The 25,766-nt window shown below is 40.5% G+C and overlaps 1 protein-coding gene across 1 annotated transcript; it reads right to left on the bottom strand.

The window, feature by feature from the left end:
- Positions 1 to 440: 440 nt before the first annotated feature.
- SLC30A8 (solute carrier family 30 member 8) lies at positions 441 to 20,188 on the bottom strand. The gene is made up of 8 exons (XM_069853137.1): positions 20,109 to 20,188; positions 12,837 to 13,045; positions 8,850 to 8,996; positions 5,490 to 5,643; positions 4,785 to 4,974; positions 4,289 to 4,394; positions 1,919 to 2,053; positions 441 to 928 (listed from the first exon to the last, which is right to left on the bottom strand). The coding sequence occupies exons 1-8, from the start codon at positions 20,186 to 20,188 to the stop codon at positions 783 to 785; spliced, it is 1,167 nt and encodes a 388-aa protein (XP_069709238.1). The 3' UTR covers positions 441 to 782.
- Positions 20,189 to 25,766: the final 5,578 nt, after the last annotated feature.

Below are 25,766 nucleotides of genomic sequence, written 5' to 3'. Positions count from 1 at the left end.
ATAGAGGGGCAGGATCACCTCCCTTGACCTGCTGGCCACACTTCTTTTCAAGCAGCCCAGGCTTCTTTTGATGCAGCCTTGATAGCAGAGAATACTGCTCATGGCTGGCAAAAAAAAGGTTTGTCTGAGGGCTGTTTGAAAAATAGGCAGGGCTAGCTAAAACCCAGTGAGTTATATACCATATATGAATGGAGTGAATCCTTTTGTGATTCACACCACAGAATACGGTGCAGACCTGGTACCTCCCTTAAAATGCAGGAGGAAGAGTGTCTGCCAAAAGGCAGGGAAAACATATGCCTCCATCTCTTTTTTTCCCAGACCTCTTCATCCCTCATGCTAATTTAATTTTTCTCTTTTATCCTGAGTGAGTTTTGAGCCTTGCTAACATCAAACTTACATTTCATTACATTTTGTAATTAATTGCTCTGCTGACAGTTTGAAGGTTGATTAGCTTTTTGTTACCTGTGATTAGAAACAGGCAGTCTTTAATGTTGCTTTAGTGTCAATCTGCCGCTCTATTCAAGAATAGTTTAGACATTTCCTCTTTTAATTGAAAGTAACCACCGATGGACAGGTAATCTAGCCGATGGATGGACCTAATACGTGTTGTCTCCCAGTAGATGGTACCAACAAATAAAGGTCCATGCACTGTTTGCAGTGGCAGGGCTTTTTAGTTTAGTTAATTACTATTTGTTTTTAATCAATTACGTACAACCAGCACATACAGTCTCCATTGACCTGTAAGAGGGGTGATCATTACTTTGCATAGCATACTGCTCTCTTTAATCCCTGGGCTCTTGACAGAAGTTGCAGTCTCGTTTCTGGTCCTCTCCTGACTCAATTTGAATGGTGATGGAATGAAAACTGTAGTGCTCAAACAGGGCTTGGGTAATATCTCTCAGAATCTTCTGGCCATCCGCTGTGTCTGCTACAGATAGCAAGCAGAGAATAATCAAAATGTGCATAATAGAATACTTTACAGAAGAGTGATTACTGACAGAAACTATTTGCAAACAACCTGGCAAAAATAAGTTTGTTTGGAGAAGTGTTTCTTGTCCTTTTTATCCTCCTTTCAGGAACCTGCTTGTCAGTAAAAGTTTGCTCATTTAAATGTGGTCAGAATACGTAATTCTGGCAAGAGCTGAGCTAAGTTTAATCACCAAAGAAATTCAGTTTGGCAGAAGACAAATTCTGGAGGAAAGCAGGAATAGTTAATGCAGATTAGTTCATCCAGCCAGGGAATAGCAACAATGGCAAGTGATTTGGATGGCTGGTAGACCCACCCTTTTGGAGAAGAAGGGACTCCGTGGAGGACTTCACCTCAGAACCCATTCTTGGTCAAGCAGAGGTGGAATGTGCAAACCAAACAGATAAACAAGAACATTGATCTGGGTAGAGGATAATTTGTCAACAGGTGTAAGGACTATGTTTTTTAGAAGTATTTTTAAAGACTAATTGTTACCCTGGAGTAACCTCTATGCTTCAAGCTATGTTTTAAAGATTGTTTTACAGCTGGAGATGTATCAGGAATGCAGATTTGCACTGTAAATTTTTCTTATAGTGACGAATAGTTCTAAATAAATTCACTCAAAACATGTATTTGATATTGTAAGAAAAATCTAGCCTGGGTCTCATTCTTCTCATTTATTTAAAATATGTTGTCGATCGCTTCCGTACCCCACAACCTCTGCAGTTCTCAAGTTCTGGGCTAAGCAGAAGTCCCTGTTTCTCTGGCAAGATTTCTGGGAGGAGGATTTGAGAGCTTTATTGTGCTGGTTGTTTTTATTTTTCCAACAAAACAATGACATTTCTTTTAAAAAGCAATAGATATAGAGTGGGATGTATTCCAATCAGGAGAAACTGACCTCTACTAGGCAGCAGCTGAATACTTAGTTTCTGTTTATGGAAACTTACTGACCTGTGGCAACATGAACGGATAGTATGGTTTGATTCATTGTCAGAGACCAAAGATGAAGGTTGTGAACAGACTCCACTTTCTCAACAGCTAAAATTCTTGCCTTCACTGCATCATATGCAAGTCCTTTTGCTGTTCCTTAAAAGCAGAAATTGGGAAAAAATTATATTTTGAAGAGACAGTAATGACAATCATTAGAGGAAAATGCATCATGAAGTTTTATTCAGTTAGACGCATAATTTTTATGAAAATGCCTTGGAAAGCCTGTCTATTTCAGCATTCAATATGCAGTTTAAAACTACCCATTGTTTTATACTTCTCCATAAAAGAATGAGATTCTTATGTATCTTAAGATATACTCTGAGAGTCTCTTTTACATAGGGAAGTTAGCTGTTTAGACACATTATATCATAGTTTTGCACAAATATCCTTTGTGAGTGCAAATTTTATGGCATCACATGAGCACATCTGAGGGATTCTATCCGTAACATATTTACACAATAGAGAAGCATCTGTTTAGCAGAGAGGGAAAGATAACCATTAAGATTAAAGTTGTTTGACCTGGGGGTCTTTGATGAACTAGATCCTAGGTCTAGTTAACAGGTAGATAGTGATTGTGACTGTTTTCCTTCCTACCAAAGATGGTGATGACCCTCATTTAGAGTGAGGACGATTGTGAAAGGGTGAATTACAACATGAAATTCAGAGTTTAATCTAAATCCAGATTTGACCAAGAAATTTAAATGCAGATCTTCCCTGGCCTGAGATATGAGAGTTTAGAAAGGCATCTCTATGCCCAACTGAACAGATATGCTCATCAAGCTTCACTTGGTTCAGCAAACTGAAAGATATTTTTAATGCCACCAGTTATGAAGCATAATAAAGATAAGCACAGTATTGGTTGTGTCTTTCATACCATAACCAATAATTATTTCTAATTGTTAATGATCTCAGTGTTCTATGCTTTGTCCTATCTGTTTATTACAAAAATTATATGCTTTATGGAGTACTGACTTTGTAGAATATGATGCTGATACACATGCTTTTCAGAGAAAACCATGGGCAGTAAGTGCCTGTGTGACACTGTTGCATGGGATGTGGGGCTGACACCCTGGGAGAGACTGGAGGTTCTGTGCACAGGGTAAGAGCCACCTCCAATACCAGCTTCAATGACCAATTTATCTTTAGAAAATCCTGGGCAGAATACATTACTTAGAAGGCAAGCGCCTGGCTTCAGACACCTCCCCCAGAAGGACAGTGAAAAAGGACTTGCTGCAGAGGGGAAGAGAGCACTGCCAGTTTTGGCATGTCAGTGCTATTTATGGAAGCCCAGAATCACTGCTCTGAGAAAAAGACCCGTATGTGCCAGGGACTGCCAGGCCTTCCTGGTAGTTTGATTTTTTTTCAGCAATCAAGAGATCTTCTGGTACAGTCAATTTCTGCACTTATGCTAGATATGCTTCTACACAAATTATTTACCATCTTACCATCACTGAAAGCAACCCAACCCTAGAAGGAAGCTTTATTGTAAAATAATATGGGATAGTTTCTTTCTTGAAACAGAAGTAGGTGTAAAGTGAAAGAGAGAAGTAAAGAGCCATGGAGTCTCACTGAGTAACTCCTATCCATTTCAAACCTACTTTTCCCTTTAATTCTTAAATTTTCACAGCTGAGAAAGAGTTTGCATTATATTATTCAGTGTAAAGAAGGCAAAACCATGCATCTATAACTGCTCAAGTCATTTGGCCTTGCAAATCAAATGTTCAGGCCCATAGCTGACAGGATTAAATATTGCTAAGCCATTATATTTGTGGCCGATGTGCTGGGAATTGTCTATTCCCTTGCACCTGAATGTGACTGGAAAGCTCCATCAGTTTTCTTTTCTGCTCTGGTGTAACAGAAAATCTTTTAAATTTCTTCCTTTTGCACTCAGTGTATTTCACAGACACGGTTCAAAGCAGTCTTTTTTTTTTTCTATGCTCTTTTTTTGGCAAAGACTTGTATATCAAATGGGTAAAGGAATTACACAATGAGCAAAGGGAGAAGATATCTCCTATGCCAAAGGGACAATAAAGAGCAATGCTATGCATATGACAAACAAAAGCAAGTTAGTTTTAGGAATACATTGGGAGTTCATTAGCAAAACACCAATGCACAGATTTTTTAGGAAAATGGCATATGTGTAAGTCTTCTAGTCTTCTAGCTTTGATTACAGTTGTAGTTTGGATTAGAGTATGGTCAGAATTATGTGAGTACTAGAAACTGAAACATAAGTGTGCTATTATACTTTTGTCAGCATATATAAGCATTGTGGAGAAAGAGAGAAGAAAAACCCCAGAATATAACTGTATTGATTCTGTAATCAGGTCCTACCTTCCATTAACACAATCAAAATATCCCTTAAAATGGTGATGGTGGTTGCCAAAACAAAGATGGAAAACACAAATGTGCAGACTGGGTCAGCTATTTTGTATTCTGGCTAGAAAAATACAAACATATAACTTTATTAATTCATTATTGTTGGTTATTGTCAATTTTAATTAGTTAATCTCAAAGGATAATACATTCCATTCATCTAGTGCAGAAACAGCTGCCCTCCTTTGCCAGTAAGGGAGCCACAGCACAGGGAGTGAAAGTGCTACAGTCAAAGGAAGAGAGAGTCATGGAAATATACTCCAGTAAAACACCAAGAAGTAAGCATTACACTCTCAACGGTCATTTCAATTCCCAGGAATAAATATAATTGACTAAATTACAATGTAAATTATTAAAACAGAGAAAATATTTACATAGTATCTTGTGTCACAATGACATGAAAATAACTTTTATCCTTAATTGCAAGGAAGGCAAGTGAACTAATAAAACTAACCTTGAAGAAGATGATAAGTGCGCTAATTAGCACACTAATACTCTGGAACAGATCTCCAATGGCGTGCACAAAGGCTGCCCGCAGACTGGCATTGCTCAGACCTGGCTTTTGGGGAGGGGCTGATGTTTGTTCCCTGGCTTGTGCCCCGTGGCTGTGCCCGTGGCCAGTCTGGTACAGAATCAGGCTTAGTCTGCAAGAAATGTAAAGTTGCAAATATCAGTGGGGTTATTGCATTTCTGAAAGCAGTGACATCACACATATCATCAATCCTCTGACTTCTGTGTGCTGAACAGTACAATCAGTCACATTAAGGAGAAATACAGAGTGGCTAAGCAGATAATCCCTGAGTCTTACGTTGTATCACATACAAACAAGAAAGTCTGTGAACAAGGGAATTAATGAGGCCTCATTTTCCACAGAGTTCTTTTCTGACCTCTAATAGAAAGTGAGATGAAGATTAATCTTTTCTTGCAGTTTGCCCATTCGTAATTTCCCTTTCCACTGTGACAGCTAACAGAAAGCAGGAGAGCAACTGCAGTCTTCAATGGGAAGCAGGATTTGTCTTCTCTACCCATTTGCATATTCTTATGAAACTCATAAACACTTAATATTTTCAAGGCAAATATCTCTCTATAGTTTTTATTGAAATACAGAAGCAGGTTCAATGTCTAAAAGTTACATATAGAGGAAAACAAAGTAACTTACAGGATGTTGGCGAGCACAGCACAAGCAGAGGTAATGAGCATCACTGTAGCATCAATATTGTAATCAGAGTGTAGCAGCCTCATGCTAGCCAAATATGTCAACACACCAGTCACCATCCAAACTATTATCATAGACATCAAAGCTCCCAGAATTTCTAGGAATTAAAAAAATCTAATTTCAACAGGAATCATAACAGAAACACAAGAAATTTTTTAGCGAATGATGCTAACGCCTCCAGGTTTGTGAGCTTTATAGTCAGGAAAACTATTTCTTGTATGTTGACAGCCTTGATGCTCACAAAGAATGGGCCAAACCCCTTTCTGCTCACAGAAAATCCAGTGGTTGCCCAGGGTAGCCCCATGTATATGGTGGACTAACTCTGTTCTACTTGCTCCTACTTTTGTGCCCATTGGAGTATTGAGTTCATGAGGCATTTGGAGAAATTGGAGAGATGAAAAACATCATTTGGAGAGTTTTGAGTGGAGCAAAAGGAGCTGTAATGGAAAGGAAAAATAAAAGAGCAATTCTTTTACACCTTACATAGTTGGCTGGCCTTTCAAGTATGGAGTGAGGATCCCAGGAACCAGACCTTCTCCCCCAGTGAGATTATCTTGGTGACTGGAGCAGAGGTTGGAGAGAAGGAGAGAGGCGTGGCTCACCCAAACTCACTGGCAGACTTAGTCCCCCTCCAGTAGCCTCTCTTATTCCTGCACACCTCTCATCAATTCACACTTCAGTGACAGCCCCTAGTTGAGCCCCTGCCAGTAAAACCTCCCCTTCCTCTCTCCTGAGACTTGTCCTGCCAATGCCATAAAATCATTTTTGTGCCACCAGCAGCGATGAGGATGAAAGAAGTTATTTTTTCCCTGGGCAGCAAAATTTAATTTTGTCTCTATTGGCTTTGAGTTGGGCTCAAATAATTCTAGTCCCCAAGGCCACCTTTTATTGCATTGCCATAGTCAAGGCCCAAGGATGTCTATATGAATGTGCAGCATGTTTTTAATAGGATGTGGGACTAGTAATTGCCATGTGATGTGAATGGGTAAATGTGGCACTTTATGAGACAATACCAAGGAAAATGAAAGTTCACAGTAAAGTTGAAGGTAGTAATATCCAGAAAGAGCAAAGCTTATGCACAGACCTCCACTGCCAGTGCACAAGAGCAGCCGAAACTTATCTTATGATTCTGAATACATTTTTGAAGGGTCACAACTTTTGCAGCAGTCCAGTCATCAAATGCTTGTCAAAATAACTGTTTTGTCTGAAACTGACAATGAATGAAAAGTGCACTGACAGAGAAATCTAGTTTTGCTTAAAAGTACATAGAAATTAACATAAGGTAGACTTGGTGTTTATATTTTCTGTAAGTTACAGGTTGAAAATCTGCAAACTTGGCCCAGCTGAAGGTATTGATGGCTCTGTTATGTTAGCATAAAAGGAGCCAAAAGCTTTTAGGAACATCTGCATAAATCCGTGTGTGTGTGTGTGTGCGCGCGCGCGTGTGTGTGCATTTCTCCAGAATGAATATGTTAGAGGTCATCTTTATCTACACAGGTGAAAATACATGTTCCTTTTCAGTGTAGCATGTTAGCAAAAGGTTAGCTAAGCTTACAGACCAGTTCAGTAGCACTAAATGTTTTATTCAAGATTTAAGATTTTCTCAGTTCAATAACTTCAGAACTAACAGAGCACAATAAACAATAGCATAAGATTGCTTGGGAAACTCTGGATCATACCAGAGATAAAGAAATATAGTTGAAGAGAGCTATTCTACCTAGAAGTAGGTCTGGCTCATACTATCAGTCCTATTCAATATTGTGCTTCTAGCCATGTTGCTGAAAGTAGCTGCACACTCAAATGATTACACTGAACTGCTGTCGTGACTGATTCTGCTGCCTGATTCTGGCTTAGAAGACAGAAGGCATTCAGATACAGCCTCTGAATGACAAACCCTGTCTATCAGTCTGAGAAAAGCAGGGAAAAAAACTAGCTTCATGTCATGGAAGGCTGCAGCTGCAAGACTTTGTAGTAAGCACACAGAGACTCTGCCACCCACCTGACTACCCTCAGCTGCTCTTTTAAGGCACCTACCTGCATATTAAACTGGAAAACAAGCAGGAAACAGGATAACTATTGTGGAATGCAATTAAATAGTCATTGACATTTGATGCAGGATTCTCTTTGCTGCCAGGACAAAAAGGCAATAAATGATGGGTCTTGAAGTTCTGCATTTCAATGACAAAAATTAAAAAATCCAACGCAGACTGAGGATGAAGTTACATACAATGGCTGAACCTGTCTACCATCTCCTCATCAGCAAGACGGAAATCTCACTTTCACTACCATTTCCTCTCAGAGCATGAACACAAAAAGTAATAATGGATCAAATGACAGTAAGTAGTAGTTTGCTACGGCTGCAAATTTCAGCTGTGTGTTGGCAACATAATGCCAGCTATGCCTCAGTCATACTAAACGTCCCCTTCATCCAGTAGCCTGTTTCCAACAGTGCTGGTAGAATGTAGGTAGGTATGAATATAAAGACTGGATAAGTACAGCATACGTCTTCTCTTCTACATCCTGCAGGTACTGGCAACCCTGGCCTGCAGACATCCTGAGTCAGAAGCTCCTTCTGGACCTTCATATTGAAGATCCTTGAAGCATTTATCATCTGAGTCCTCAGTTCAGGTGCAGAGGTGTCTAGAGCCATTTAAGATACACTGACACCTCCACGTACGGCTTGACTCAACATGTATAGATGACATGTAGCCTTCTAGAGCGGCAGCTTTGTGGAACGCATTAGAACATTTCAAATACCACTAATCACTTACATATGAGTAAATAAATTAAGCCTAACACCACCCCACATGCTATTAATTTCTAGACCAAGGCAACTAAATTAAAATATCTGCATGTAAGCGTGAACTGGGTGTCTTAGCCCCCGCTGTGGACAACGGACGTCAAATTAATGTTGATTCACACAGATTCCTGTTCCATTGACTGACTAGAAATACATCCTAGTTTCTTAATTGTGAGCATCCAGTGGTATTTGAAATGCCCTGGTCTTGTTCTTGGCATCCTGCGCAGTGTTCTGTGGGTCTTGTGCCATAGCTGTCATTCCCATACATAAGTCTCAAATACCTTATGGACGTATCACTAGCCTTTTATGTTTAAGCAGCAGAATGGAGTCTAGATCCCTGTTGCTCACTGGCTCGCTCTGCTTGTCATGTGTCCTGGGAGCAATAGTGTACTATCTCTTAAATATCTGCACACCTATGTTAGGCATCAGCATGTTTTCCAGCGTCTGGCCATGACGACCTCCCTTTTTCAATCCACATTTTTACACTGTGACACGTTTGATACCTGCTCGATGCCACCCAAAAGTTAACTGCTTGGTGGGAGGTTTGGAAGCAAGCCACAGTGAGAAAAGGCTGATCAGGAAGCTTGTCAGGTCCACCAGGATGTGTGCCGCATCGGTGATCACCGCCAGGCTCCCAGCAATCTGCCCACCTGTGTGAAACATGCGTCCTCATCACAGCTCTGGTCAGGAGTTTGAGCCAATCAGATCAAACTGGGGACCTGCTTTGCCAGTCAAAGGGAATATTCAGTTTTCAGTGACCACAGACATGATTCAAAACTCTTTAAAGACAGCTTCATTTGTACCCCATTCATGCCATGAAAGTAAGTAATAGAAGGAAATAAGGTAATATTCTTTGCCCTCTCTTGTTCTCTTCATTTTCTCTTAGAGAGAGAGAAAGAGTCCCAGGGATAATAAGAGTTGTGACACATTAGTGCTGTGCATTTATTACTATTGCACTGTTTTACTGTGACTATTTTACTATTTCAGTATCGGATTTCTTGGTGAAAAGCAGAATTAGGGATCACATTTCCACTGTCCTCCCACTCCCTCTTCACAGATCACTGATATTTTTATGTATGCACAAACTCTCAGAGACTTAGCTTACAGCATTAATTTCCTATTTATTGTAGGAAAATATGTCTGGATGCCCAACTTTTATTTGTCACAAGCAATGCTGAAACAGGAGTAAAGGTAAGGTCCCAGTAGAAAAGCTGTGATAAACAACCAACCATTTTTTGTGAGGACATAGAAAAAAATGTTCTGTTTGCAGGACTAATCTATCATTATGCATCTGTAATGCATGATTTAATTTTCCTGTTAAAGCTGGAAAAATGTGGCTGAATGTCATTTTACTTTAGGGGTTTTGGTTTCATGTGAATTCTGAAAGGAAAACCCAAACCATTCCAGGCTATCTGAAACCACATTTATTTTCTTCTACCCAGTAAGCCAAATATTATTTTGCCAAATTCTCCTAACCATTTCTCAGGGCTAAAGACAAACTAAAAGGTTGTTCTAAGCTACCCCAGCTGCCAGTGGCTGCAAAAGAAGACAAAGATCCCACTCAGAAAGCTGTCCAGCCAACTTGTTGTCATAGAGAAACCTTTTTTTCAGAGTTAAAATATAGAAAAATGGAAATATGAAATAATATAGCCAAATTGTCTAGTCCCTGTATCTTGCAATGCATTTCCATCTTTCTTCAGTAATTTAATTAATTTCAGCTCACCTGTTTCTCCTGACCACAACCCATATGAGAATCAGTGAATCCTGAAAACCATTGTAAAATGCCTCATACAAATCTTTGCCAAGAAACTGCTGCCAAAGGGACATGTAGACATATATCTTGTTTCCTGATAGATGGAAATTCTTCATGCTAGCAGGGTGGACTGTCTTTTTAATTTCCTCCCACATGCACATTTTAGATTAGAATACCTAATACTGTATGGTTTGTCATCACAGGAGAATGTATATTGCACATTTGGGCATATATTATTTTTTTCTGTTGCCTCCTATACATCCCATTTACAGCTGCCTGAAAGTTGCTTCCCAAAAGGGAGCAAGCATGACTGCAGGACTGGGGCGTATCTCATTCCCTTCAGTAAAATGAATAATTCAACACAATGGAGATTTCCCAGAATATAAGCATGTGTATATGTATATATACTATTTTGTCATGACACTGCTCCTAGACGTTAGCTGTTTGCAGGGCTGCTGTTTCCCAAGTAGGAAGCAATTTTGCGTAGCAGAAGGAAGCAGGTTCATCTAGCAGTGCACAGATGTTAACCAAGGCATCAGCTATCTTTTAGCAAACAAATATGCAGAGTACAAGCTGCTTGCAAAACCATATTGCATTTTAGACACTGTATTTCCATGTTCTGTGGGACAGTATTACAAAAGATTTCTTCTAGCCTGCCATCTTTGAAAATGTTGACAAATCATTATTTTATGTATTGCTAGCATAGCTTATGTCTTGGGTGAATTTCTGAGGTCTCAGCCTGCTTATCTTAGCAACCTGGTCAAGTCTTTACAATCCTTTTTGACATGATGACACATGCTGAGTTTGTCTTTCTTCCTAGTATCTAAATGGAAATAAAGTACTTTGAAATCCACCTTTGGACCTTAGCCACTAAAAATCCTTAGGAAGTGCTTTTACATCAGGGCTGTACATAGGGTGTCTGATATCTCCAAATCTAGGGAGATCTAGATGGATCTGCATGAGAAGAGATTATTAGAATTGTCCTTTGGAAATGGTATGTCAGGGTCAGCCAACAGTGCCCTTTTGGGAGAGTAGTAAGGGCCAGCACAGATGGTTTGAGCAAAAAATATCACAGGAAAGGTCTAGGGATTCAAAGAAGCACAACTTTTCAACCTCTTTGAGAGTGATGCAGCTTTGTTTCTTCTGTTTAGCATAATACTGCCCACAGAAGCTTTTTGACCTTAAAAAGAGAAAGAAGGGGAAGTATTCTTTATTTTCAAGAGTAAAGTCTGTGTAACAGTTACAGGCTTTGATTGCTTAGTATCAATATTTCCAACAAGTGGCCTTTATGACTTGCTATTACCTATAATTGATGTTTATAGCTTTGTATACCACAAAGCAGTAGAAATTGTCAGTCACTCAATGGTCAATCGTCAGGCACAGGCAGTCTAGCTTAACGATGAAAAAAAATTAAATGTGTGATTCATAATTACCAAAATCTCCACAGACTGCTGCCTGTAACTGCAGTTAATAACTGGTTTGTCAAAGTTTAATGGTCTGAAGCAAAATGGTCTTCAAGCCTGTTACTTAAGCTGTCACTGCAAAAAAGCTGTATGATTCATTAAGCTAAATGAAACATTTAGTTAACATATCATCTGTCCTTCCAATTACCCTCTAGCATTGCTACATTCACCAAAGGTAAGCCTACTGATCATATGGTTTTGTTAATAATGCATTGCTTCTGGCACTGGAAAATGCTGCATGGAGATTAGTGGTGTGCACTGGTTTCCATGGGGGAAATGCACGTGACCTGCAAACAAAAGGGCTTCATTCAGATGAAACACAAGGAAGGAAAGAGCTGGAGAAGTCCCTGCTGGGTTTAGCAGCTGGAGAAGAAGGCAGAGACATAGCTGCTCTTTCAGTGCCTCCACTTCTCACCTGTGGGGAAGATAAAGACTTTCTATTTAATTTTCATGGGGCTCCAAGGATGCTGAAGCTGGGAAAACATGGGTTTCAGAGGCCTTCCATGCTGATTTTTGTTACAACCCCTGGGGCACGTGTGGCAAAATCCTGTGGGATTCCTCATGCCTTACCTTACCTCACCTTCCTTCACCACGGAGAAGGGGAGACACGCAGAGACCAGACTGGTGAGATAAAGTGAAAGCTAATGCTCTGTGAGCAAGCAAAAAACTTATACTGGATATTGTAGAATAAGTCCAAAAGTGAAGGCTAATTAGACATGAAAATAATCTTCCATTGATCCAGAGACATATCAGCAGGCCAATTCAAAAGATAAACATGCTCTGGTATAAATATATTGATTTAACTGAAGAAAAGCAGATGGTGAATCTGGCACTGGATTCCCCTGGATTTTGTAAAGATGGTGACATTTAATACCAGATCCTGCTGCTAGCAGCCTTCATCAGTGCTGAGGTCTCATTGGCCTGGATAAACATGGAAAATCTTTAATCTTTTCCAAAAAAATGTAACACAATCTGTTAGAAGCCTTTTGTGACATGACACTAAGACATGCTAGTCATTTTTAGCTGAGCTTAAAGACCTGGGAGGATAGCTTAAATCATTAACTGATGCTTGTATTACTAACCAGATGCAGTCCTTAAATGAATATATGAAAATATTTTGATAATTTCACTTAGAAACATCCCACAAGTCTTCTGAAGATTGGGGAGAAAGGAGAGATGCTTTACCCCCCAGGCATCATGGAACCCTGCACTAAGAATGGATACAAAAGGGCATGTATTCGGCTGTACTGAGCACCAAACAGCTCTCTTTGGGCAAATATACTCCCCTGTAATCTCAGCAATCATGAAGAAGATGCAAATTACTGATGCTACACAGAGCTTCCTCCTGGCTTGATGCTGCTCCCTTTTTCTGTTCTCATAGGCCTGTGAGTAGCTGTGACAGTGATACGCTGGATTAGCTTCAGTAACTTCTACTTTCTGCTGCTGCCTCTCTTCATTTAAATTCTTCTGATGCCGGCTCATCCTTAGGGATTGAAAGAAACAGAAGGTTAAAAAAAGAAAAACCCTGGTTATTTGGGCATCTAGCCCTGCAGCCCCAGAAACTATGTAATTAATGCTTTCCAAAGATAAAAGCAGCATTGGGAACAGCAGAGCAGGTCACAGAAAAGACTTGCTCACACAAGCAAGACTCTGCAGGAGGGAGCTGTGCATGAAATAACTGCTCCGGCTGTTTCCCAGCTTCTCGGGCTCTCCTACATAATTTAATAGTTTAGGAAGCATAGGGTGACTTTCTTAGGCTGCGTATTTTATGCACACGATATGATTTTCAAAAGTCATATCTCATGCATATAGTAACCAAATTCAGCATAGCATGGAGAGAGTTCTATGGAAAATTCAAGTTTTTATTCCCAACAGTTTCTTCAGGAAGACTGTTTGAAAAAAAAAATCTTTTTCTCAAATATAACTGACTAAAGATATTTCCTTCCACTCTTTGCCTGCAGGACTATTTTATCTAAAATTTCCACATATATACAAAAACTATCAAACTTCTAGCCGGACCTGAACATAGAAAATGCTAGCCCAGAAATATCAAAGGCACTTAAAGAAATCAGTTCTCCATAGTATGCTGACCCCTTTGTGCCATAGTTTTCAAAAAAAAAAAAGCAACTCCTAAACCCTGGTATAGGAGGCTCCACTGAAAACCATTATGTCTCTCCCGATACAACATTTGTTGTCACAGCTGCTCCTAATGTGATATTTCACATGTAAAACATCCCCTGTCATGTACTGAGACATGTGGGAGTGCACGGTACATCAAAAAGTGAATTCTGCCCAGATGCACGTATGTGACATCCATATAACAACTATTTGAAGTTTGTGCGTGCAGGGCCATACTCCACAAGTCTACCCGGACATGTAGCAAACTCCACTGCTGTTGCCAAGTCTGAAATTAGCCTGAGGCCATGATGTAGGTCTGGGCTTAGCTGCCTTCAGTAATAATAGCCTCTTTTATCCATTCTGACTAAGGACTTGTGTTTAGGACCAGGAAGAGTTGTTTCTTTAGTTGTGGGAAGGAGACCTGTGCTCAGGGAAGTTACATAGATCTAGGTGACTCTCTGTAGCATTTCTGCACTGTTTATGGAAGTGTCAAGACATCCAAAATCTTGCTGGAAAGAAGTCATGCCAGTGGCTGCCGATCTGCAGCAGTCAACATCAAGAAAAAAACTGCACTGAAGTCACAAACTTTTTCCAGTTGCCTTTTTGGGCAGCCTGAGGGGGCTGCGGCTGCTGAGTGGGTCCGAAGTGCCCCGCAGCCTGCAGCCCACCCATGGGCAAGAGGCAAAGGCAGCTGCAAAGCTGCAGATGCCTCGGCCCCTCAATGTGTTCACTAGCACAATGGAGGTTACAGAATCACAGAATCACTAGGTTGGAAAAGACCCACTACTGGTGAAACGAGAAGAGCTGGCCCACCTTGGCAGTGAAGCCAGCTGCAACTGTAGATAGTCAACACAGATTGGGTTTTGTAAATATTATTGAGATGTTCCAAGGATGCAACATGTTCCCCTAAGTCAGCTTGTTTCCCAGCCAGGTCAGCATGTGGTCTCTGTTTGCTCATCAAAGGCAACCAGTTCCCTCTGTATGAAAGGCGCTTGCATGAAAGAGCAACTGGTCAGATCTAATGCCCAGTGCCTGGAGACAGAGAGTTTTCCTAGTCCTTTTGACAGTGTTTTCCTTTATGTTGTCCACAACAACAAATAAATGGCAGCTGGGCCCCCTGGGGAATGGGCTGCCCATCTGGCAGGTGTGGTTCCTGCTAGCCAGTTCTTCTCCAGTCCTTTAGTTCTACATTTGTCAGGCTCCTCATGTACACGTCATTTACATACAATATTCTCCTGATGTATTAAACTCAGAAATTATCACAGATTTATTCCTTCCAGACGGTTGAGTAAAACACTGTAGTTCTCTTGCTCTCCTCTGGAGAGCAGGGTATGCAAGTTTTTTTCTCATGATCCCTCTCTGGGGTTAACTTCCAATGCTTTTCTACAGTTTGCATGTAAAATTAATTTCCCTTTAACTGAATTTTCATCAGCAGGCACTGAACATTAAAATCATCTTAATGACATGAGTCATGATCAGCTCAACAGCCTGCCAGGGATACCAAAATTACCTCTGCAGATCTCTGAGCCACCAAATCCTTTCCTTGCTGTTAACAAAGTAGGTCATTTTGTGTCCCCCCACCCTTTTTTTTTAATCTTTAAGTTTCTCTATCAGCTTTCAAAACCTCAAAACACCAGTGAAAGGTAGGAAAGCACTGTCCACAGATCTCATCGAACAGATGCAAAAGCAAACAGAGACTGTGTAAACCCACAAATGTTACATTTTTCTGTGTAAAGGGTACCTAAATAAAAGTGGCCCAGTTGTCAGAGGTGACAAGCATTCATTGCTCACTTTGAACTTGCGAAGCAGCATCTGGACCTATGAGTTAGGAAGGCTCCTGCCAGCTCCCGCGCGCAACCATCGTTTTTTTAATTCCAAGAGCAGCCTGTCACTAATTAAAAGAATCTAAGAGACAGTTTTATAAATCTGTGAATCAAAGGCTTAAGGTGCAGAGATCAGCTCTGTCAAACCATAAACCCCTTCTGAGTGTGTTAGAGCAAGATGTAGCCTTTGAGCATCAGATCTCTGCACCAGCACATGGCAAGCAGAGTTCCAGTTTAAAAAATAATCTCTCCATTTCAAATTCTCTTCCCTTTGTAAAAGAGAGAGCAGGGAAAACGTCACAGAAAGGCTCCTACTGAGTCATGCCTAGAAGGGGGGAAGGAGAAAATACTAATAAATATTGCAGATTCAATGCAACTAATAAGAAAGAGCTTTGGATTACAACTTCCCTTTGTTTATTTTCACTTGATCTGCTGGGTGCCTTGATCTACAGGCTGACGGGAATAATTGCCATCCTCCTAGACCATTATGAGATCCACAATCAAAAGAGCAAAATGTGGAATCACTGCACTTCCCACAGGAGAGCATCTCCTTCACAAGCAATTTTTTGGTGCCTGAAAGAATAATGAAACTGCCTCCTGAGAAAAATTATCAAAGTCATAGTCACCTCCCTTATGCTGGCACTACTCTGATTTCAACTAAAAAAAAAATTCAATCCCAGCCCTGAATATTTTCAAGTCATTTAAGACTCTGCTTATATCCTGGCTGTCCAGATGTTCCTTTTCCTTTCACAGCATTGTGGACACAAAACAAAGGCAAATATTAATATATTTGCATACGTTTAGAAGAGGACTAGTCCCATGGTTATTTTATTTAGTCTTATTTTGAGGGTCTAGCCACGTATGCAAGAAATGTATTGCCAGTGGTTTTCCTTCTGCATAAAAGCATAACAATAGCTGTACTGAGTTAGAACAAAGGTGCATGTAGCCAAGTACCCAAACTCTGTCTTGAGCATGAGGGGATACATAAGAACAAACAAGGCACATGAAAGAAACATGTCCAGAGATGTACTGCTACCTGGTTGTACAAATCTGGAAGCTGGGAGGTGGCTAAATAAGAGCTTATGTGTCTAATAGCCCTTTATGTATCTTTCTTCCATGAATCTGGCTGTCTTGGGAGTGTTGAGTACCACAGTTTAACTATGATTTGTGTGAAAATAATGCATTCTTTGTTACACTTAAGCTGTCTTCCTGATATTTTAATTAGTTCTTACACTGTTAGAAATAATGAATGTCCATTCCCTGTTCACCTTCATTGTATCATTCATGATTTTAGGTATCATTGTAATACTCCTGAACCATCAATTTCCTAAGCTGATGTTCTAGTTATTTAGTTCATTTCATACCTCTTACTATCTTGGTTCTAATTTTCTTTCTGAGATGAAGTGGGCATAACTGAATTGGGCCTAATGGAGATGGCATATGGCCAGTACTGGGCAGACACAATCCTTTCCACAGCGTGCTCATGTCATCTACCATGAGGGCAAGAGTAAAGGCATGGCTTTTGCTGAGTACCCTAATATACTACGTGTTCCTGGTGTCAGCTGGCGAAGGGGTACAAAGGAGCCATAACCACAGGGCCCACAGCTAAAACCCTTCAGAAGTCACAAGAAACACCTCATTGACTTCTGCAAAACATGAGGAGTGGTGAAAAGCCTTTACTTGATGAGGACTCTTTGATCCCATAAGAGTTTTCACAATGCCTGCAGGAAGGCAGTAAAGGAAGAAAATATTTCCTACATGCTTGTTATAGAAAATTGATTTCCATCTGAAGAAATCATCTCCCAGCCTTACTTCAAAATTTTTGACTACTGGTATGAGCCTGGCAGACAGGAATCAACTACAAATCTAAGGCTTCACTGATAGGAATAACTACAGGTCACATTGATGCCCTTTGTTAAAAACATGTACATGAGGACAAGCCCTAAGGTTTTTACACGTCTTTCCTGCTTTCTGCATAGCCCCCTTTCCCCCCACCTCTTGTTTCAGAGACGAAATAAAACCAAAAACCTTGAGACTAGAAGCCTTGAGTTTCATTTGTGTGATGGTATTCAAAATTCCACTATAATGACATATAAAGAACATGATTAAAATCCAGAAATCCATGCTGGATCATGCCAAAATCCAGTCCATAGTGTAGCTTGTACATCTGATGCAAATCCACTGATTTATGAAGTGAGATATTGAATATTTATGGTCAATATTGAGCTGATCTGTTTTCATCAAGAAATAAAATCATCTAGCCTGTCTTCATTCATGGAAACTTCAGGAATTTGGTCAAGATATTCCCTAGTCTCTGACAGATGATTATTTAGAGCAACCTTGTTTGATCCCTCAGATGACACTATTTTGAGCAGGAGGTTGGACTTCCTGAGGCCCCTTCCAACCTGAATTATCCTACAAGCCTACAGCTGACCTAATTTTCAGAGGGCTCAGTTAAAGCTTACTGCCTTGCAATCATTTCAAGTTTGGCACGGGAAATTTCGATGCATCCAAACCCACTAGTGACTAGAGACCGGATTGGCATGTACAAAACACTATCCCCCACAGCTTTGTGTGCAGGGAACAGGGCCTGTATTCAGACTTCCTACTTACGTGGTTAAGATAAAACAGCCTTATTCCCTGTGCATTTTAATAATGGCATTTATTAAAAAGAAAGAGGTTGAGGGAAGGCAAAGAAATAGGCAATCTATGTGCATAATAAATTCTGTTGAAAGCATTAGAGCTGTTCATTAAGCCTACACACAGGGAACAGAAAAATGTGGTAATTTAAACCAAAGGCTAAGATGAGCTTATTGCTGCTGATCGGCTTAAGACACCTGAAGCTGTTCATGCAGCCAGCCTGTGCAAGCCTGAGCCCAGCAGGCTGCCTCCCTTTGCCATGCTCTGGCCCCTGAGCTGGCTCTCGCCCCTAGACTGGCACCCTGGATCACTGGGCTACGAGAGGGAGCAGGGAAAGGTCTTCCTTTGAGGTGCCAGCTCTTCCAAATGGGAGGGAGACCCCAACTTTCAGTCCTCCTTTGCTGTAATGGAATAACTAGGTCATGCAGTTAATCAAACTTCACCTGGCAAGAAAAGCGAGATGAAGTGTAGCACAGAAGGTACACACCTGGAAGTCTTCCTCCTACTGGGGAGCTGTGTTACCACTGCTAAAACTCACGCTTTGGAGCTGTTGGGAATATCTACAGCAATAAGCCCAACAATCACAATTGTTGCAGCAATTTGCCCCAGCTAACTTTGGTTCTAAACTAAGAAATAATTACTGGAAAGAAATCATCTCCTCCAGAAGGTGAGACAGTTCTTAGATGGGTGGATCAGCTGCCAGCAGTTACTGCCTCTGATGTGCATCCTGCTCCTCTTCTCACTGATGATCTTCCCTGTTCTCAGTGATCCAGGGAAGCTGAGGGCTTCCTCGAGAGGCAGCCTAAAAACAAGCCCTGTCTCAGCACACCTTCCCACATTGTGTAAAGGCTTCATCCAGAGATGTCCTTGTGTTCAGAGGTGGAAAGGGGCAAAAAGGACCTCAACAACTGAAGCTGTACTCACACAGTTGCAAACTATCGACGAAGATCTGAGAGTTTTCAGTAACTAAAATGAACTGCAGAATTATATGGGATCTTTTAAAAATATAAATATTACCACAAAAGTAATTTTGGACAGTGCCATGTATATTTATGGAGCCTTGTAATAATATATAAATAAAAACCCAGACACTCCAATAACTAAAATATGATGGCAGTGACCCCAGTATAAGAACATGGAGAGGCAGATTTCCATTTGAACTGGCAGTGTTTATGCCAAGTTTATGTCCCACACATTTTTAAGAGAGCCAAGCAATAAATAACCTGAAAATGAATGAGATAATGGAAATGTCAAGAGGTGCTAAGCTGTAACTGAGGAGCTATATTCTTTTAAAAATACTTGCTGGACTGAATCAAGAAGAAGAATGAAAATATGTTCAATTGCAAAACTGTTTTGTGACAGACATTTGTACTCATTTTTTAACCCAAGCTACAACATATCTTATGTTTTCTGAGGGTCTTTCCTCAGTCAAGCAAGCGTTTACTCACAGGATCTCTGGCACACAAGAGGTATGGCAGCTTCAGGTCTGACAGACTATCCATATGAATAAAGTTCTGCAGGATCAAGTCCTTAACAGCATTGCATTTCTTTCACACCAAATGGATTATTTAGACATTCAAGCATGAAGGAGTCTTAAATCAAACACAGTGTCAATAGCACTATTATAATTCAGCCTAAAATTGCAGCATAATCCATGAGGTTTTGGATCCTACAATAAATCTGCTAAGCTTATAAAATACATAGCAGGAGACACTTGCATCGACAGTAGATTGGTTCGGTCCATCAAAGATGCAGACACATCAGCCTTCTGTCTAGTAAATGCATCAAACATTTAATAAGAAAGTTCAGGAAGGAAAAAAAATCAAACAAAACATTTTGAAAGCAGTGAAAGATATTCCCTGTATGCACTGTGAAACTCCCTGTACTTTGACTTCAGCAGATCAGCGATCTCATATTGCACTCAAAGACAAAGCAATGGCAGTGAAGGAAACAGAGCTGTGTTACCTGTCTAGGCCCAAGGAGTACTTCTTGGTGTCGCTCTCATTCACAAGGCAGGCTCTTTCAAGACCCTTATTGGCAGCCATCAGGAAAGTTGGTGGGGTTTTGCTTTTTCCCCACTTAAACTCTCCTTTCTCTGCTGGAAGTGGATCTGGGCAAAAATGTCCTCCCAACTTAAGCAGAGGCCTCTGCCAACTGTTTTTAAATGAAAAGGTTCTAATAATCTTCTCAATAAACCCACAGCGAGAGAAAGCTGCTTTCCTAGTGCTGATGGCGTCACTAAAATGCCACACAGCAACTTGCTGAGCATGTCAGATAGGGGGTTGGGACCTCCGTCTCTCTTTTTTTCATTCCCCCCATGTATTTGATGCTGTGAGGATTCTTAGGACATGCGGCAGGTGCGTGTTCTCCTACTCACTGGCTTGAGGTTAAGTGCAGCGGTGTACAAACCAATGTGCACACAGGCACTCACATCGGTGCACTGAAAGGGAGAAGAAAGGTGATTATAACAACCTGATTTGCCTGGAAACAATCAAGCCACTGTTCACCTTTCTTCTTCATCAGCTTGGGAGGAAAGTACACCTCCTTCACCCCGGCTTGGCACGAGCCTCTTTAATCTAAGCAATCACTCACTCTAAAGATTTATTTATACCCCTGGCATGTTTGCTTCTAACAGTTTGAAATAGAAGCGACTGCTTTTTTATTGCTATTTGTGACATAGGTTGTTGAAATCTTAATTTAACCAGGAAGGACTGCAGGTTGTTATTTCTGCTTTATTCAGTTTTTTAGTTCTGTTAACAGCCACAGCCCCTGGAGGGGAGGAGAAGGCCCCCTCACAACCTGGCCTCAAACATGCTCTTTGACATTAATGGGACATTTTGCACCAATGCTGTCTGCGTTTTACTATATTTTGTCAGAAACAGACTGTGATTGAGATCCCTACTCATGCACTGCCTTCATAGGAGAGATTAGAAATAGGCAATGAGTAAATACTGGGTGATGCATTTAAATTCTGCAGCTTTTTTTTTCACCATGACTAGCCTAAGATGTACATGATGAGCTGGGATTTCCTATCCCTTCCTCCTGCTTGCAGAACATGTACCCTGCCTGAGATTCACGGGGGCATGTTTGTACATCATACAAATGCAAAAAATTTGGTTTATGCCATCAGAGATCCGTATGTTGCCTCTCACATGTCGGCTGTGCAAACACTTCCTTGGAGCCTGTGAGCCAAGGAGCTAATGGTATCTCAAACACATTTCTGAACAGCCACTGGCAAAAATACATAGCTTTTCTGCAATGCATTTTCACCTCTGACCCTCTAATGTCCTTTTCTCAAGAAACTTTTCCCAGGTGCTTATACCCACCTACGCGCACTCATAAGCCTCTTTGGTGGAAGAGGTTGATTTTCTAACTCATTCCTGAGACTTTCTAGCTTCTTCTAGACATTAAAAGTTGTTCTTTAATATTTTTTAAAGTTGCAGCTGCTTACTGGGGCCTGACTCATTGTGGGTGGCTGGCTTTGAGAACAAACTCAGGTCTCAGGCTGCTTCACTTCTGAGCCGTGGTGGCATTTGCAGAAATCTTACAAAACAGAAATACCACATTACTTACCATCCCAGAAATGCCATTAAGTAACAATTTTATTCTGCAACCAAAAGGGAGGAAGGAAGAACAAGGAGGGCATCTTTTCCAGCTGTGCGCCCTGGAACCTGACACAGGCCTATAATTCATATGGCATAAGGGCTTCTGCTGGCTCCCCATCCCATAAATATCATTATTATTGCAGTGTCCCTCTGTGCTTCTCAAAATATCTTTCCTTTAGAAATTACCTAACACCAACATCCTGTCATAGACCAGGGATGCCTGAAAAAATAAACCATCCCTGGGACGTGATTTACAATGGAGCTCAGTCTTTGTAAGATGCTAAGCCAAAGTATAAGGTCTAAGCACCCTCAATTTAAGGAAAATTTAAAATTCACCTCAGAAGATTACACATAAAGCCTGCTTCTGTTTCATATCACTGGAAGCATATAACTTTTGTTAGTGAGATAGATGAGTTTCCATCATTTTGGAAAAGGGTCTCAAGCCTCAGGTGCATAACAGCAAACAAAGCCATAGATCATGCCCAGCATTTAATCTAGACCTTTGTTTTGTGTTTATTGTTGTCAGTGCTGATGGTTGTGCTTCTCAGGAGACAAGCTGTGAGGCAGGATAGAAAAATATCTCTTCAGAGCCTTCCACAAAGACTTGGGTTCCCTCTTTGTACATACAGACTCTGAAACTCATTAAGTGAGAGACAGCTGCTGTCTGTGGAATTTCTGCTTCAGAGAAATTATTCAGTCCTTCTCAATAAATTAATCCTCAGCTTTCAATAATAATGCAGTTTGTTTCTGATTCTACATTAAAAATGTCACATATCCAATCATACCAGTTCTAATGACCCTAGTCAAGGACATTTCTCAAAATTTGCATCGAATGCAGACATGTGAGGCATCACACTGGCTTTCACAAATGAAAGCTCCTTGTCATTATTATCAAAATATCTATCCTTGATCCCATTTCAACTTTAATCAGCCACACTTTAAAAATGAAAAAAAGAAAACCCTCTCACGCTGTCATGAGGGGAGCACAGACTGACAGCTTAAATGTACAGAGAGAAATTCAGAGCATCTATTAATTGAAAATGACAGTGAAGTCAGTCAGTTTTACCAGGCATGAGACAACTTAAGAGATCATCTGCAAAGTTCTTCTCCACCTTCCTGTGGCATCAGCTCGAATAGCTCTGTATTGTATTGCCTGCAATCTAGGGACCCAGACATACGTGATTTCTGGGGCTTGACTATTACAGTTTTTGCATTTATAGTGAGAATGTTTTTTTACCCAATGGAGCTCCAGTGCCTTTGGCCGGGACCTCTCCAGCCATCTATCATTTTAGGATCCAGTGTGAGAGGCAAGACAAATTGAGAGAAAAAGCACTTCCCTCTTCCTGTGAAACTAGTAATGCAGCAACCTTTTATAAATGACTGCCAAAAGGAAAATATCTATCCTGATTTAGGGCCAATTTAAAAATCATTACAAGGATGTTAATGTTCAATATTTTAAAATACTGAATTTTTAATTTTTAATATTTTGATCTTGGGTTTGATGCCAACATTTTGAAAGAATGGAGACTTTTGACAGCCATTGACTATCACTTTACTGAGGTAAAACTTTCACTTTACTGAAGTCCTCTGCAATGTCATAGATGGGTATTTCAAATTACACAAAGTAGTTGGGGAGAAAAAGCCTTTTTACTTTTCAGGCCTTTGTCAAAGAAATTTGAGCTTGTATTGGGAGTGGGGATCTAGCAGGAAGACAACATGGTACCTTTTTGTGGTGTACATCATTACCTCCAGCAGCAAAAGTCTCTGCTGCTACCAAATCAAGTGGGAATTCTTCCATGTAAGCTGGAGCCTCACATCAGGTGTACGACTTCTTCTTCCCCTGTGAGTTCTCAGAGGTTCTCTTAGGCTCCTGGTGAAGCCAATAGTATGAGAAAACGACTCCCAAGACGGGCATCTATGGAGGATCTCAAGATCTTATTATGGATAGTCAGAGACCCCAGGGTGTCCAGGCTGGGCAGGGAGCACACTGGTATGTACGTGAGGAGATGTAGAATAAACCTAGACCACAGTGTGGGAGTTCTGAAGAACACCACAGACATGGACCTTGCACAGCTACAAACTTCATACAGCCTGTGCCAGGCTTCTTTAAAGTTGTCTTTCTCCAAGGTGTGATATGAATAGCCTAATCTGTATGGTCACAGAAAAAATAAGGTTAAGGACTTTTTGTCCTTTGTTATTTTATTTATTCAAACTTACTTTTTTATCTTATTTTCTTAGGACCAACGTTTCAGAAGTGCTCTGAATCAGCTTCTCGGTGCCTCAGTTTCATGGTTGAATCCACATTGCCCAAATAACCCAGCTCTAATTAAGTTCCTCGGAGGGATCAGACCTTCAGAAGTAAGCAATGCCAAGAAATGTTATTTTGATACAGCTGCTTTGCTTCCCTGAGAGCCTGGCAAGCTACTTCAATGCCTGAGCATCCCAAACGTCCTGTTCAGGAGTAGCACAGAGTCTAACCTTAGAGATGTTTTTCATTCTAGGCTGTAGCTTAAAAGGAAAAGACAGTACAGCTGAAAAACAAATGTTAATGACTTCTCAAATATTATTGTCAAAGAGTGTGTCAGCTTTTGTTATAAAAATATATTAATATCTTCCTCTGAACACTTAGTGTTTTCCTGTCTCTTTTCCATTACTATTGCAAAGGGCTTCTGTTTGCTTTTGTTTTTATGATGTCTGAAGTTGGTTGGGGAATTAAGCCTGTAATTGCACTGCTAACAAGTATTTCTTAGATACATTTATTTTTCCTTGGGGAAAGAGACTGTTAGGAAGAGAGTACACATATTTTGGCAGCAAAAGAGACAGCTATGACATTTGGTTCCAAAGTTACTACCTGGATATCATTTTAATTGTTTTCTTCTACTAATAAAATATAGTAACTTTACTGTGTTAGTTCCTTTATTATGCTTCCAACATACATTCTGTTGTCATGTTCTTCCTAAGTACATTTGGGTCATGAAGGTACATTACAATATATATTTAGAGCCAGTTTTTTAAAGACACAAGGAGTTCCGCATTATTTCTCACCGGTGCAAAACTAATTGGTTTTTCTCAGCCACCGTATATATATTTATTTTCCATTTTATCATCCCTATAATTGAAGTTTGAATTAGGAATAGGACAGAGCAACCTAGTAAAAGCATTTTCAGGGACATTCTGTGTAAAGACTTCTCAGCAACTAGGATTTCTCAAGCCTGTCAAATCGCAGTTGGTGTTTAAACAGCGCTCACATCCTCTACTCCCTTTCCAGTTTCTGAGTACGTACAACGTACTCTGGCACCAGAGCCCAGCCACACCAGCACAATTGCTTCAGGGACAGGGCAGGTACGGGGCCAGCATGCCTAAAACTTCTGGTGAAATGCAGCCCACATTGTTCTTGTCTCCTGAAAATTGTTATCTGAGTAAGATTTTCTCTGCAGCCACATATTTTCGCTCTCTTTTTTTATACTAAAGAAAGAACTGGGAAGTCCAGTATGAGTCCAGAGCTGGGACTTCCAGGACTGCCACTTTTGCATTGCATTATGGCATGAAGCCATGTATTCATGTAAGGGATCCAAATGAGTCAATCTGTGTTTCAAGGCAGACGATACCATGGGATCTTGGATCCGGCATCTCAGAGGTGCAGCACATATATGATCCCCAGACAGTGCCCACCTGGACTCCCAGACAAGATGAAGGGACATCACCCTTGTAGTCTGAAGCTCAGTCTATGGAAACAGTTGAAAGGCTTCTAGTTTAAGCAAGCAAATCACACTAGGTAAACCGTAATTTAATGGCATTTTCCACATCTGCATACCTCCAAGCTGCCTACCATAAGTCTGTATCCTTTCTGAGTTCTCTGGATACCTTTTATACAGTGCATATACAACATCTGGAAATTAAATGAAGAGTTAAATAATGGCTCTCTTGTGTACAGAGCACAGTAAACGTTATACGGTGAGTTTGTATAACTATTTTAGTATAATAAAGTTAAAGAGACTGAATGCTGGTTTTATGATAT

The sequence above is a fragment of the Phaenicophaeus curvirostris genome, chromosome 3, assembly GCF_032191515.1.
Source record: "Phaenicophaeus curvirostris isolate KB17595 chromosome 3, BPBGC_Pcur_1.0, whole genome shotgun sequence".
Lineage (NCBI taxonomy): Eukaryota > Metazoa > Chordata > Aves > Cuculiformes > Cuculidae > Phaenicophaeus > Phaenicophaeus curvirostris.
Note: the sequence above shows the minus strand (reverse complement) of the source record. Positions and strands in the feature narration are given on the sequence as shown.

What these genes read in the sequence shown, in the direction of transcription:
- SLC30A8 (XM_069853137.1), bottom strand. Translation starts at nt 20,188, where the DNA reads ATGGCTGCCAATAAGGGTCTTGAAAGAGCCTGCCTTGTGAATGAGAGC. An exon ending in TTTGATTGTGTTAATGGAAG is followed by an intron (nt 2,054 to 4,288) that starts GTAGGACCTGAT and finishes TCTGCTTTTAAG; the next exon opens with GAACAGCAAAAGGACTTGCA. An exon ending in ATCCGTTCATGTTGCCACAG is followed by an intron (nt 929 to 1,918) that starts GTCAGTAAGTTT and finishes TGCTATCTGTAG; the next exon opens with CAGACACAGCGGATGGCCAG.